The following is a 12,882-nucleotide window of genomic DNA, read 5'->3' as shown; positions in this document are numbered from 1 at the left end:
GGGTGACTACAATATGGTGCCAGCACCACTGAAGCTGTGTTCTGAACAGAAGACATAGTAAAATGAGGAGCTCAGGCACATGGAAACACATGACCACCCTTCCAGAACAGCAGTATGTGCATATATATATGTGTGTGTGTATATGTATACACAGAGAGATAGATAAAGATAAATGTGAGCATATATATATTTTCATATATATACATATATATATATATATATATATATATATATATATATATATACATATATATATATATCTCCTGATAATTACCTTGGAAGATAAGTCCATGATGCTTAGATTGACCTATGTGATGATCTTTCTTTATCAGGCCAGGCAAAGGATTTAAAGTTTTAAAACATATTAGAAATTCCTTCCAATGCCATTTGGCACTACTTTTCAAAAACAAGCTCAAATTGCAATCACTTTCTATTTTTCTTCTTCTTTGGTATTACAAAAATGTTCCTAAAAGTTTTTCAGATACATTTCAAAGATCTAGAAGAACATGACAATGCCTGAAGGAAAGATAACAAACTGCTGATATGGTGCTTGGTTAATTAAGTGAACAAGTAACATTAGCACATTTAACTTGATAACTGAAAAATATATGTGCCTAAAATCTTAGCTAATGAAGAAAAAGCGTACATTTCTTTTCTGAACAAGATCTAATCTGGAAAATAATTTGGTTTTAAAATTTATGCTTTTTATTTTTATCAACAATTTGATTTACAAAAGTTATTGGTGTAAATTGGAACAATTCAGATGTCTTTTTACAGCTTTCTTGCTTCAGTTAGAAAGTTTATCTGTGGATAGTTTCAAAAGCTCTAGAAGCAACTATTATATGTTAATAACTTTTAGTGGTTATTAGGTGCCTTCTATTACGGTTCTTTCAGAAGCAACCTTCATTTTAATACTTCCTCAGGCCCAGAGTGAAAAAAACCTAAAATGTATCTTCTCATTCTATTTCACTTTAACCTGATGATCTCAGTGACAAATACTTTTTTCCCAACACAAACTGGTTTTGAATGGAAAATAACCAGGAAGTGTACGGGAGTTTTAATGTGTTTCTTGTATAAATCCACAATGAGTCATGTTACACGTTATAGCAAGCAGCCTTAGAGAACAATTTCTGAGGACCATGCAGGTACAGGGATTAGCAATGAGCTGTGTTCTGCTGTTTGGGGGCTGGGAACATCCCACAGCCTCAACAGCAGCACCTTCCCAGAAGGGGCATGACGAGGACAGGATCACAGCATGCCTACCTAGAGAGCATCAGCAGGCAGAATCTGCCTGCTGCAGACCAGTCTTGCACCTGCTGCACTGGGTGTCTAGTTGCATCACCAACCTCTGGTGTGGGACAAGGCAACAGCCTGAGAGGGGCTGTCTCTGCTAATGTTGCTTTTAGCTGGGATGTCTCCACAAATGCTTCCTATCTTTACATTTCAAAGGCCTGATTGTCAGACCTACTGAGCAGCAAAACGTGAAATGAAAAGTGGATGTCTCACAGGTCCTTGGGCACCACTAGTGTATGTGTCTAGAGCTGACAGAAAGAGAATCAAGAAGAGAAATTTGTAGGATTGGACCCTGCACTAAAAGTTCAGTTCAACGTGCTTAAAAATGTAACTTTCTGGTAAAATGAACACCACTAACATCAGGTCAGTAAAAACAAGTACCTTCTAGTACCTGAATGCCACTCTGAGTGTTACAATAATACAATGTTACATTACAAAAAGAAAGCTTGATTGTCTGCAGGCAGCAATAATCCTCAAGAGGCTAGAACAGAGTGGTTCAGGAGGGAGTTAACTCTTTTTGTGGAACTAACTCTCGCAATCTTCTAAAATGTCCAGGTCTGTTCTGCAACCGAACATGGGATGGCTGGTTGTGCTGGGATGACACACCTGCTGGAAGGCTCACTGCTCAGAATTGTCCAGATTATTTTCCAGACTTCGATCCAACTGGTACAGTATTTCTTTTCACCATTTTATCTTTCAAAGGATATCTTCAGAACATTTCTGCCATTGAGTGGCTGTGCTCAATCCAGTGGCAATTTTGCAGCTCTGTGAAATCTCAGAAAGTTTGGTTGAAATTGAAACACATCAAGCTTTTGAGTTCTGTAATTAACATATTTTAATTTTTAAAATATTTTATATGTATATATATTTATGTAAATATAACCCATGGATTTATGGAACCTAGTTTATGAAAATGTCAGCTTCTGAATCACAACATCAAGATATTCTCAGCACCTCATTCTAAGATTTTTATAATGAAGAGAAGAGCTTGAAATATGTATCAGTGTGTTCTTTGTTCAGTTTTTATTAGAAAATAAAATTTTCTGAAAGAAGATGAGCTTCTTTCAGACTCTGAGTTTCAGTTCTTAGCTGAATTATTCATACAAATACTAGAAGTAGACTGAGAGAAGTGACTGAAGAATGTTTTAAAAGAAAAATGAAAAATCAATGCAAGTATTTCTAAATAGATATGAGGAAATATTAGACACAAGTTTAACTCTGCAAAGAGTACTGTTTGAAGAGAGACACAATTGTGTGTTCCTTCCTCAGGGCATGTTGCTTCTAGGTGGTGCTTGATGGCACACTGTGCTAAATTCAACATAGTCACAATGCACCAATTGCAATTAAAATCTATGAAATTAAACATTTTGGAGGGAGGGTGCATAAATCTGAAAATTTTCAACAAGCTTAACCCACAATGTATGTGCCCAACTGGAAATGAAGGAAACAAATTATTGCATAGCTGTGAGTTAATTATTCAGCACCATTAGCTAAAATTGTTGATTTTCTTGAGCTTATTGCTTATTTAGAAACTGAGGAATTTCCAGGTTGAATCAAACTTCGTACACATTTTGCTGAAATAGCAGCCAGATTGATCGTTATTTCTGTTCTTCATAAATCAAGCTGTCCATAATTACAGAATTCACACAGCAAGTAGCAAATTTCTAACGTCACACCCAGTCTGACCTCCATTCAATCTTTAGTGAAGGAACATTCCCCTTTCTAGTGGAAGTAGGCATTGGACAGGATGGATTGAAGGAAATCTGTTTACTCAGGAATCCTGTGCTTGGAAAGTGAGCTCATGTGGCAAAGTCACTATCCTCTTCCTGTGGAAACGCCCTGAGACCAATCCAACACATCTTTACAGCAAGTTACAGCCCTGAGACGGACAATGGGCACCAAATCATAAGGTCTTGTCTTTAGTGGCCTTTTTTCACAAGACTTGATCTCTTTTCTGTACAGTGTCATAGTTTTCAAGGAGTCTTAGAGCAGGGTCATGCTCATGGCTCTTCATTGGAGTCCCTGGGGACAACAGACTGAGAAGCTGAGACCCTCAACTGCAAAACTGCCTTTCACTCAAGTCTCCCTCTCTGTGGACCAGTACTTCAACCATTAGACTATTTGCACAAAAGATTCCAAAAGAACATTTGAGAGGAATCGGCCAAACTTGGTTCAGTTCCCGCACAGAAGTGCCCACATTCAGGAGAGAGCCTGAGACTCTGGATCCTGAGGTTGTGCAAGATTTTTCTTGCATGTGTGTTAGAAGTGCCTCTAAGATGTGGTCTGTACCTTCTGCTTAAAACTCCATTTTACTCATGATATCCTTCCCACACAGCAGCAGCCCTCTTTATGACTAGGAAGATTTACTACAAGTCTTTTCTTTTCCCTGCTTCCATGGTTTTCAAGGAAGAAAAAAAATATGTGGCACTAACAGTCTTAGTTTATGTATACTCCATGCAATGCTCAGCTTGTACCTGCAAAGGTGGGTGTTGGCCAGCCTTGTGATCACAGAAATCACAAGGTCCTCATCCTTCGTAGATGGGGGTGATTTCAGAGCCACTCTTCTACTTGCTCCCCAACCAACTATTCTCAGCTTTTCCTCTTGTCAGTCTCCAGTGACTTGTTCTGAGCTAATTGCTCTGCCACAACAGCACTTTTCAAAGAAACACTTCAAGCTATCCATGGAGAGGCATCTCACTCCGCTTACTAATGCTCATTAACACCAAGGCCTGTGGCTTGTGCCCTGATTGCAAATCACTCCTTAATGTACAAATGCTTGTCATGAAGTCTGGCCCACAGTGTGTCCATACTGCAGTTACTCTTTCTGGGAAGATTTAAAAGTTGAAATTTGGGAATATTTTTAGTATTCCTGTTCTGTGTACAGCACCATAGGAAGAAAAGCCTCCTCCAGTAATTAATTTTCTACTGTTCTCTCTGCTATCCTCTTTAGGAACAATACCTGTGGTCTTCTGGACCTGGTATTTTCCTCTGGAACATTCCTCTTCTCCTTGTCAGCACCTCTGTCAGCCTCTTTGCCTGCACCCTGGTCAGTCAGTCCTGTTTCCCAGTTTTGGCAGCAGCTCAGCACCTCCTGGTTGAGCCAGAGCTGCCTTCCTAGAATAGCTGTTGAGTAACCCAGCATGTGTTACAGATGTGGCATCAAACCAGTCAGCCTTGCTTTACAGGTGGCTGGTTGTCACACGGAGACTTAATAAAGTAGGAGGGAGACAAGAAATAAGTGGGGGGTGTCTACAAGTCTGTCAGCTGCTAATGAAAGTGGCTGCACTTTCATTTGGCACTAACAGGTGGCCAAAAGCACTGACTGAACTGTCCTGAGAAGTCTATCAGGTTTTGTACCACAAGTCATTATTTCCTTTGGTACCTTATTCATGTTAAACAAAATACAGCCAGTTTTCTGCTGAGAAACAGAAACTTCATCCTAAAAAATAACAATTTTCATGATGAAAACTGTAGTGACTATCAGATTTCCTCCCCATTGAGTCTCTGACATCCAAATACCTCAGTATGTATTTTAGGCAAGCAAGTAACCCCATGGATTTCTGAAACCAGGATTTCATGCTGCCTTGTTTTGGGCTGCACCATGATCTGCAAAATCACTGTGTATCACCTAATTGATGGCTATGTCACTTCACTAAGAGGCTATGTATAGCTTTGAGACCTGAAATAAAATAATGTCTATCCTCTGTATTTTTTTGCTTTGATACTTACATCACTCATAATTGGGAAAGTGAAACATTATTGTCAGCATAGTATCGAATCCTCCTCCCATCCATATCTGTGGGTGCCAAGTAGCAGCCCTCTGTATCTGATCCCCAGCAACATTTAGCACTGATGCCAAGAAGAAATTGATGGAGTATGACAGAAATTAAAAAAGGTGAAATTGTATTCTGAAGAAAACAACACAGAAACAAAGTGAAGGAGATCATGCTCAGTGCTCTGTTCATTTTCTGTCTGACAACTTCACAGTTAGCTACCAAGTGTAGTCCCACCTATTTCACTGAACTTAGATCAGTTTTTACTAGACAGGAATCTGTTCTGAAAGAAGCAATCTCTTTCTTGCAGTGCACATCATGCACAATGTGATAATGCATAAAAACAAATCAATTTGTCTGGAAAACATAACAAGACCTACTGCTTTAATGCCAGTGACAGCAGGAAATTCATTGTCTCATCCACTTCTGGCTGTGAAACTCTGAGCAGGGCTATTTTATATGCTCCTATTCAGGCAACATGCAATTCTCTCAATTTGTATTTTATATTCATATTTTAGACAGGTTAATCCCTCTGAAATCGTTCCAGGTCACACTGAAATTGGTAGGAGTTTAGTTTTTAAGGAATGCAGTATGTAATTCATGCTGGCAATATTCTCACTAATGGAAGAAAAGAAAGTACATTGTGGATATCATGGCCTTTGAGCAGGGCAAGTTTGCCAAGGGCAGCAGGAGGAGCTGAGCCCTGCCCTGTGCCACCTGTGGGCTGTTGGGTTGGTGGCAGGGGAGTCTTACATTGCCCACCTTACTGTCCCTGTGCAGTGCATTTAGTCAGGATTATTTTGGTGCAGTCATATAGCAAGGGAGCCAAATGTGGAAGTTTTTTTGTGGCTGACACCCCTTTTCATCTCAGCTTCACTGTCTTTATGTCTTGGCAGAAAGCAGTGTTTAAGAGCAGTACCCACCCCATTTTGTGAACCAAAGGTGCGTTTAGCAAAACTCCCCTCAGTTCTCTGCTTTGTTGGGTTTCTGTCTTTAGTTCCCTTTTGAAAGCTATTACTCATAACTCTTCATGTATGTACTTCTAGAAACTCTTCTTCTGAAAATTCAGAAGAAGAGCTTCTAGAAGTGCAATTTGGAAGCAAATCCATATGCATCCATAAGCAATTAGATGACTATTAATCAGATGATGATTAATGCGTTGTTGCCTCTTATAATTGAAGAAAATGCCTTGCCTTCCTGCTGTGACACTGGGAAACGACTTCTCTTGCTGCCACAAAATCTAAATTTTGGCTGCATTTAACAAAAATAGTTCTGGATTTCTGCTGGTCCTATTTTCTTGTCTTGAAGGATATAATTTAGACAATTATAAAAAAGACAAACCTGAACCCTTTGTCCAGCTGCTTCTTTTCTTCTTACCCTTTCTGTGTATTTATGTTCTTCTCCTTAGCAAGTTTGACAACTGTGTTTTAAAACTAAATTCCTATCTCCATACTGCCCAATATCAACCCTATAGAGATTCTAGTTCTGCTGACTAAGAAATTCTGAAGACAGTGATAATCCTTAATTTACTAGGACAGGGGAATTGAAGTTTTCTAGGGTCTCCATTGCATTATATGAGATTTTTTTTTCATTTTCGAAACAGTTTCTTCCAGAATATTCTACCAAAGATGTGAGTAAATCAGATGTGCAACATCCACTATTCCTTCATCCGCAAAATGAAGCACTGCACAGGTCCATCCAAACAATGGCAAAGAATTCAGTGTCTGATATGAGCTGACCATGACTGCAATAGCGGAGAAGTTCTTTCTTCTTCCATCTTATAACTCACCAATAAACAAAAAGCTGATGTTAGTTCCCTTAACATGTGCTAGCTATAGCTCTGGTCTAATTGTGAAAAGCCTGATTGATAGAGCTATCATGTTGTTCCAGAGATATTAAGATATTTGTTACATGTAGATGGCTGAGGGTTTTTTAATGAGCATATGATTCATAAAAGCACTATTAGCTGCACAAACAATACCCATGCAAATTATTGCTACTGGTTAATCTTTTGAGACACTTCACTGCTCCGACAAAACTTCCTTTGTGGATGAGATTGCTCACATCCATTCGCCCAGACAGTTCTTGAAATGCCTGTCTCTCCCAGTTAACTGTAAAGATTCTGCACAGCTGCCTATGAATTATGTAGCTTTAAGGTTCCTACAATCAGGTGACATCAGTACAATGTGATGTCACACTGTTCTTCCACTTTGAATAATGCAATGCCCAAGTGGTGTCCCATCCAAGCGGAGAGGGTGCAGACAGAGCCTAAAAAATTAGTATTTACACAGTATTTTAGTAATGCCAAAGCCCAAACTTTCATTTTGCCTCGCTAGTGTTGTCTTAACCATCCTTGCATGTGTGTATTTTTTCAGATTTTACCATATCTTCTGGTTAGCACAAAGAACCAACACATGCTCAGGTTCAGTATCCCCCACCTGCTACTGGGTCACTCTAGAATAACTTGCAGTAGAAATGTGGTTGGATTGCAGCTCTGTTTCTGTATAAAAGAAGAGATTTAGAAGAGATGTTTGACCTGTGTGAGTCACTAGGACGGACAGTAAAGAGCGCTTATTCCCCAGTTGTGTATTCTCACATCACAGTGAGAAATCCATGGGACATTGGCATTTTCAGAGTAGGATCAGCTTTTAGTAGGATCAGTGTTTGTCTGGCTTTAAGGAAAAGCATGAGGTGAAAGGTTTGTCTCTAACTTACAGAGGCCACATAATACTCTGGCAGAGTGCCTGCCCAGGCACTAAAGTACAGAGATGATGGATGACATTGCCATACGTTGTCTGTAGCAGACTAACAAAAGCCGTGCACTTCGCAGAGACAATCAGTGCAACGCTTGCACACTGTGTTCCATGGTAGCATAACCATTAATCTTTCATCTGTGACTGAAAACTTTTTCCAGCTTTTGATAGCATCTGGCAATGAGTAAAAGGGAACATTGCTACATGGGCAGTCTGAGATTATCTCCAAGCTTCATGTACAATAACATGTACTGTTCCTCTTGGTATTGTTGATGCACGTATTGATATTTACCAAGTCCCCCAAAACAATTTTTTTAAATCCACAATAATTTCAAAAAAATATGCTGTGTTCTGGAGGATTTTTTTTTTTTTTCTGCAGGGACACTATACAAAGTGTATTTGTAGTCAGAGTAAAATAACTCAGTCTATACTATCTTTACCTTATTCATATGATCAGTTCCTTTCTTTAGGCTTTAGGAGAATGAATCTTACAAATCAGCAGAACCATTAACCATCAGATGAAGAAAAGTAAGAGGGAACATTTACCACAAAAAATGAAAATGTGTATGTTCAAATGTCCATGGGCTCTGTAAAAGGGTATTGACTGGAAATGCTGTCAATCTAAGTATAAAACCAACCAAATTATAGAGCTAGAAAAAGCAAAGGAAATTCAAGATAGACTTTTCAGACTATTTTAAAAGTCGGAATTAAAAAGCATGTTTTTCGTGAGTCTCTGTGTCACTAAGTAAGCACAAATAATTGTTTATTATTTTATAAGTTTATGATCTTATCCTGTCTTGGTTACTTGGGCAAACATTCCAATGACTCCCATGTGGCTAATGCTTGAGGAAAGGCCAAAGGAACTGGCCCAAAACTTGACAGGCGATTAGGAGCGACCATCTGCACCTCAGCACCCAGGGTGTCCCCAGCACGAGTGTGAGCCTGATGGAGGGGTGCAGACACAGCACACACCTGCAGCTCCAGGCATCCCACAGAGCTGTGCCCTGCTGAGGCCCCACTGTCCCCCACCACAGCAAAAGGACATGCAGAGGAGCATGAGCCTGGAGAGCCATCCATATGGCAGGGCTGTCAGGAAGGACGCCAGAGCCACCTGTGGCGAAGGAGCCAGCACCAGAGACATCTGTGTAGGGGCCAAAGACACGCCAGATTATTGAAACAGAGAGCTCTGCAGCCATCTTAAATTAAACTGGATGTGTGGGATCCGTGCCAAAATGTTTGTGAGGCTGCTGGCCTCTGTGCCTGCATGCTGTGCAGACCCTGAGGAGAGCAAGCAATGCTCCTGCTCTGCATGTCAGGATCCACTGGTGGGGAGGCTGGGAGAGACTTTTCCACTCCTCTGTACAGAGAGAGCCCAGGGCTGGGGCTGTTGGCATCTCCAGCACCCAGGCTCTGGTTTATACATTACCGACTGCCCGAGCAATATTTTTAACTCATTTAACCCTGATACCTGAAACCCTGTGCACTTCCTTCAGGTCTGGCATCAGCACCTGCGGTTATTTTCTCTTCCATAAACTGCTGTCAACAACCTCTTTAAATGGATTATTATCAGCTAAATATTGTGTCTGAATGAAGGCTGAGATATATGCCCTAGTGGGTGCAGTCAAAAAGGAGATGGCTAAACAAGTTTACCCCCCACCAGATGAGTCCCAGAAAAAAACCAAAATGGCAAAACAGAAAGATGCATTAATAATATGTGTTTATGTTATTAATTACACAGGTTGGAAATCATTTGGATTTTATTACACACACATTTTACTCCCAAAAAAAGAAATTATTTTAGATGTGTTTTTGAAGTCAATATGCATATATTAAAATAACTATTATTGCAATTTATCATCAGAGAGGGCCTCAAAATATTGCGATGAGACTGGAAATTGGTTCCGCCATCCTGAGAGCAACCGAACTTGGTCCAACTACACTCTGTGCAACTCTTTCACCTCTGAAAAATTGAAGGTATGCTGAACTTAAAGAGGCAGTAGTTGTTTGGCAATGTTTTGGGCTGGGCTAGCAATAATACATGTGAGAGAGACCAGAATAGCCCTATCTCAGCTTTATTTGTTGCATAAGACTTAAATAACATTGTTCTTGTGATTTTAGTTTATCCAAATTCTTTAATGAGTGCTCAAACCTCAATATTGGTTTGCTATGGGGTGGATAATTTAGTGGTAATTCATATGACAAGTTTTGCAGTATTTTTCAGATGCATTTTTAATTCCTGGGATTTTCCCTCATTGACCAACAGCTATAAAATAATATTTTAGAGTCTCATTTTTTCTTTCTGTAACAATAATATTCCAAGATGTTGATGTCTTCTCTGCAGGGCTAGTAATATTAATGTAAGTTAAATTTTTTTTTCTTAAGCAAAGAGTATTACCCTGTACTCACACTCTTTGAAAAAATTATTTATGAAGGTACCATTAATCCAGAAAATCTTACAAGCATGGACACATTTAACTTTGACTTTTACTGAAGTAATCGAGAGTATTTTCAATAACAAATTAAGTATTTAAGTATTAATGAATCAATATTTCCAAAATCAAGGTGCTAAACTGAAAGAGAAGAACTAAATATAAAAGAACCAAAAGAAATAAGGAGAGAGAAATCTGAGAAAAGCTTTAAAAAAATTAAGTTAGGGAAGCTCATAAAAATAAATGTATTTCTCAAATGCAAGTGGAGGTCCAGGAAAATCTGATTACAGATTTGTGACAGAATAACTTGTGACTATTTGGAACAGTGGAAGGAAAAGATTCAAAAAGTGATTTGATTTGGGGTTTGTGTTGGAGGACCTCTTCTTATACAGCCAAAAAGCATTATGCTGGTAACTCAGCCCAAAGGCGCTTGGGAAAGTCTATTGGACTGGGTAGGACGTGAATTCTAAGAGTTTTTGCAGCATGACAAGCCATCATGGTAAAATGAGGCTCATCTATGTGACAAGGCAAGAACAATAGTAACAATATGAGCTTTCAGAGGCATTATGTGGAAGCACCATAAAGATATAGTTTTTCCAGATGTTGGCACATGTAAGGAGGCAAAAAATGTGGTTCTGTTACCTATTATCATTGCCTTCCAGAAGAAGAATTTTGAACATCTTTCAGGCAGAGAACAGATAGAATAGAAAGGAAAATTGTATGCACATCATGGTTTTTCTGAAATGAAAAGTTGTGGAAAATGAAGAAAGAATCTATTCTTACAGAAATGCCAAGTTAGATTATGACCTTTACACCAAATCTTCAGTAAACAGAAATGTGCTTCATTTGTAGACTATTTCCACTTACCTACAGATAATATACTCACTTTACAGAGTCAAAGGTATTACTCTTAGAGAATTCTCTTTCCTCAAGTGAAGAAATCTAGAGAAACAAGGAGGAATATTTAAGTTTTCCAAATCCAGGTTAAAAATCTGAACAAACAAAAATTGTAATGGATCAGCATGTTATGTAAGTTTTATGTGTCAAGGAATGCAAAAATTAGTAAAAGTGCTCATTATTTGTTTGAAGTTAACTGAAAATATCAACATGCTATACTTTTGAGACAGATCATTTGAAAAAAAATTCTTGCCAGTTTTTAAAAATGTAATGATATATGTATGCTTTGTTAGATGACATTTCAGTCCATTTTGATCTGCCATAGTTTTTATATTTTAAGGCTTTTTTAAGCATTTGGCATAGTAAATTTGCAGGATGCAATAAAAAAGCAGTTGCTGAGTCCCAAATATACAGTTACTTTAGCACTTGAAAACAGAAAGTTAGGTAGATTGAATGACCAAGAATCCTTCCATCTGTACATGAACTTGCATGTAAATATCTGGAGATCTTTCCTGCTTCTAGATATTTCAGGCTATAGGTATACATGAAAGGCTTTTATACATAAAAGATAGGTAAAAAAATTATATTTTTGAACAGGTCATCTGCAAATTAAGTTCAGGCTTTAAGAATATATCCATTTAATTAAAAACACAGCAATCATGTAGTATAAAGTGGAACAAAGTACACAGATAAACCCCCCCCCACTACTCTGCATTGGAGAAAGTTGTCTCATCTCCACACTCAGGCCTGTCCTCTCTGGGATTGCTGGTGCTCTCAGAACAGGTTATCAAGCATTTGTGCTCACTAACAATGCAGTGGTTAGTCTTTGTGAAGGTATTTTCAGTAAATATGAACAGTTTTCCATAGCTTGGTGAATTGTTTTTACACTCAGATCACGTCTCTTCTGTGTGGTCAGATAGTGTAAATGGGACTCTGGTTTAAACCTGAACCTAGGCTACCACCACCTAGATAAATGAATGCAGAAGCTTATTTGAAAGTTGTAAAATGTCTTGAGACCAAATTCCATAAGATGTGCACCTTTACTAAGAGGAATGGCTTTGCTTTCTGAATTGTTTTCATACTTTTTCTCAAGGGAAAGTTTAAAATGACCTGGAAATACCAAATATATGTTAGTGTGAAAACTTCAGGCTACAAAAAACAATTCATGTAATCACTGAGAAGAGGAAAATTGCTCATGCATATCAAAAGAAAAATGAATGAAAGAGCTGAAAAGAGAATAAACCCAGCAGAGGAACTAAGACTTCCAGTCTTTTTTCCCAGATGGGCTGCTGCCATGTCCTTGCTTTCAGAAAGGAGGCGGTCGTGAAGCCAGGCATGGAGTTTAGCCTTCTTCACTCACTCCTCTGACAGATGGCTGATGCTTAAGAGCTTGGCTGAGACCAGTGTGACATTTAAATACCTCAGCATTCTAATGCCCAGGTGCTGTCCTGCAATTTTATTTTACAACTGGTATAAAAAATATGGATCAGCCTGTCTTAGAATTCCCTTAGATTTAGCAAAAGGTCCAGTTCTCTGTCCATGGGTACTGGATCCTCAGCACTGTCAGAGCACTGAGTTGCCCAGCACCAAGGTTCACACTAATGTGAACCAGAATTTGTCTCAGAATGTGCTGTTCTTGTGTGGTGTGCATTGAAGATAATGGTCACCTCAGGTGCTGCTTTCATGACTCTGAAGGCCTTGGTTATAAGTCCCCTCTGACTTCTCCCCAAAAAGGAG

The 12,882-nt window shown here is 38.9% G+C and overlaps 1 protein-coding gene across 2 annotated transcripts in view; it reads left to right on the top strand.

Moving 5' to 3' along the window:
* Nucleotides 1-12,882, top strand: part of CALCR (calcitonin receptor) — a 159,185-nt gene that overhangs the window by 100,484 nt on the left and 45,819 nt on the right. For both annotated transcript variants that reach the window (XM_059843305.1, XM_059843309.1), the window contains exons 4-5: nt 1,849-1,959; nt 9,681-9,793. In XM_059843305.1, the coding sequence (XP_059699288.1) occupies nt 1,849-1,959; nt 9,681-9,793 (224 nt within the window). The remainder of the gene's footprint in view (nt 1-1,848; nt 1,960-9,680; nt 9,794-12,882) is intronic.

This window comes from Haemorhous mexicanus, chromosome 1, assembly GCF_027477595.1.
Source record: "Haemorhous mexicanus isolate bHaeMex1 chromosome 1, bHaeMex1.pri, whole genome shotgun sequence".
Classification (NCBI taxonomy): domain Eukaryota; kingdom Metazoa; phylum Chordata; class Aves; order Passeriformes; family Fringillidae; genus Haemorhous; species Haemorhous mexicanus.
This window is presented reverse-complemented; position numbering and strand designations above follow the sequence as displayed.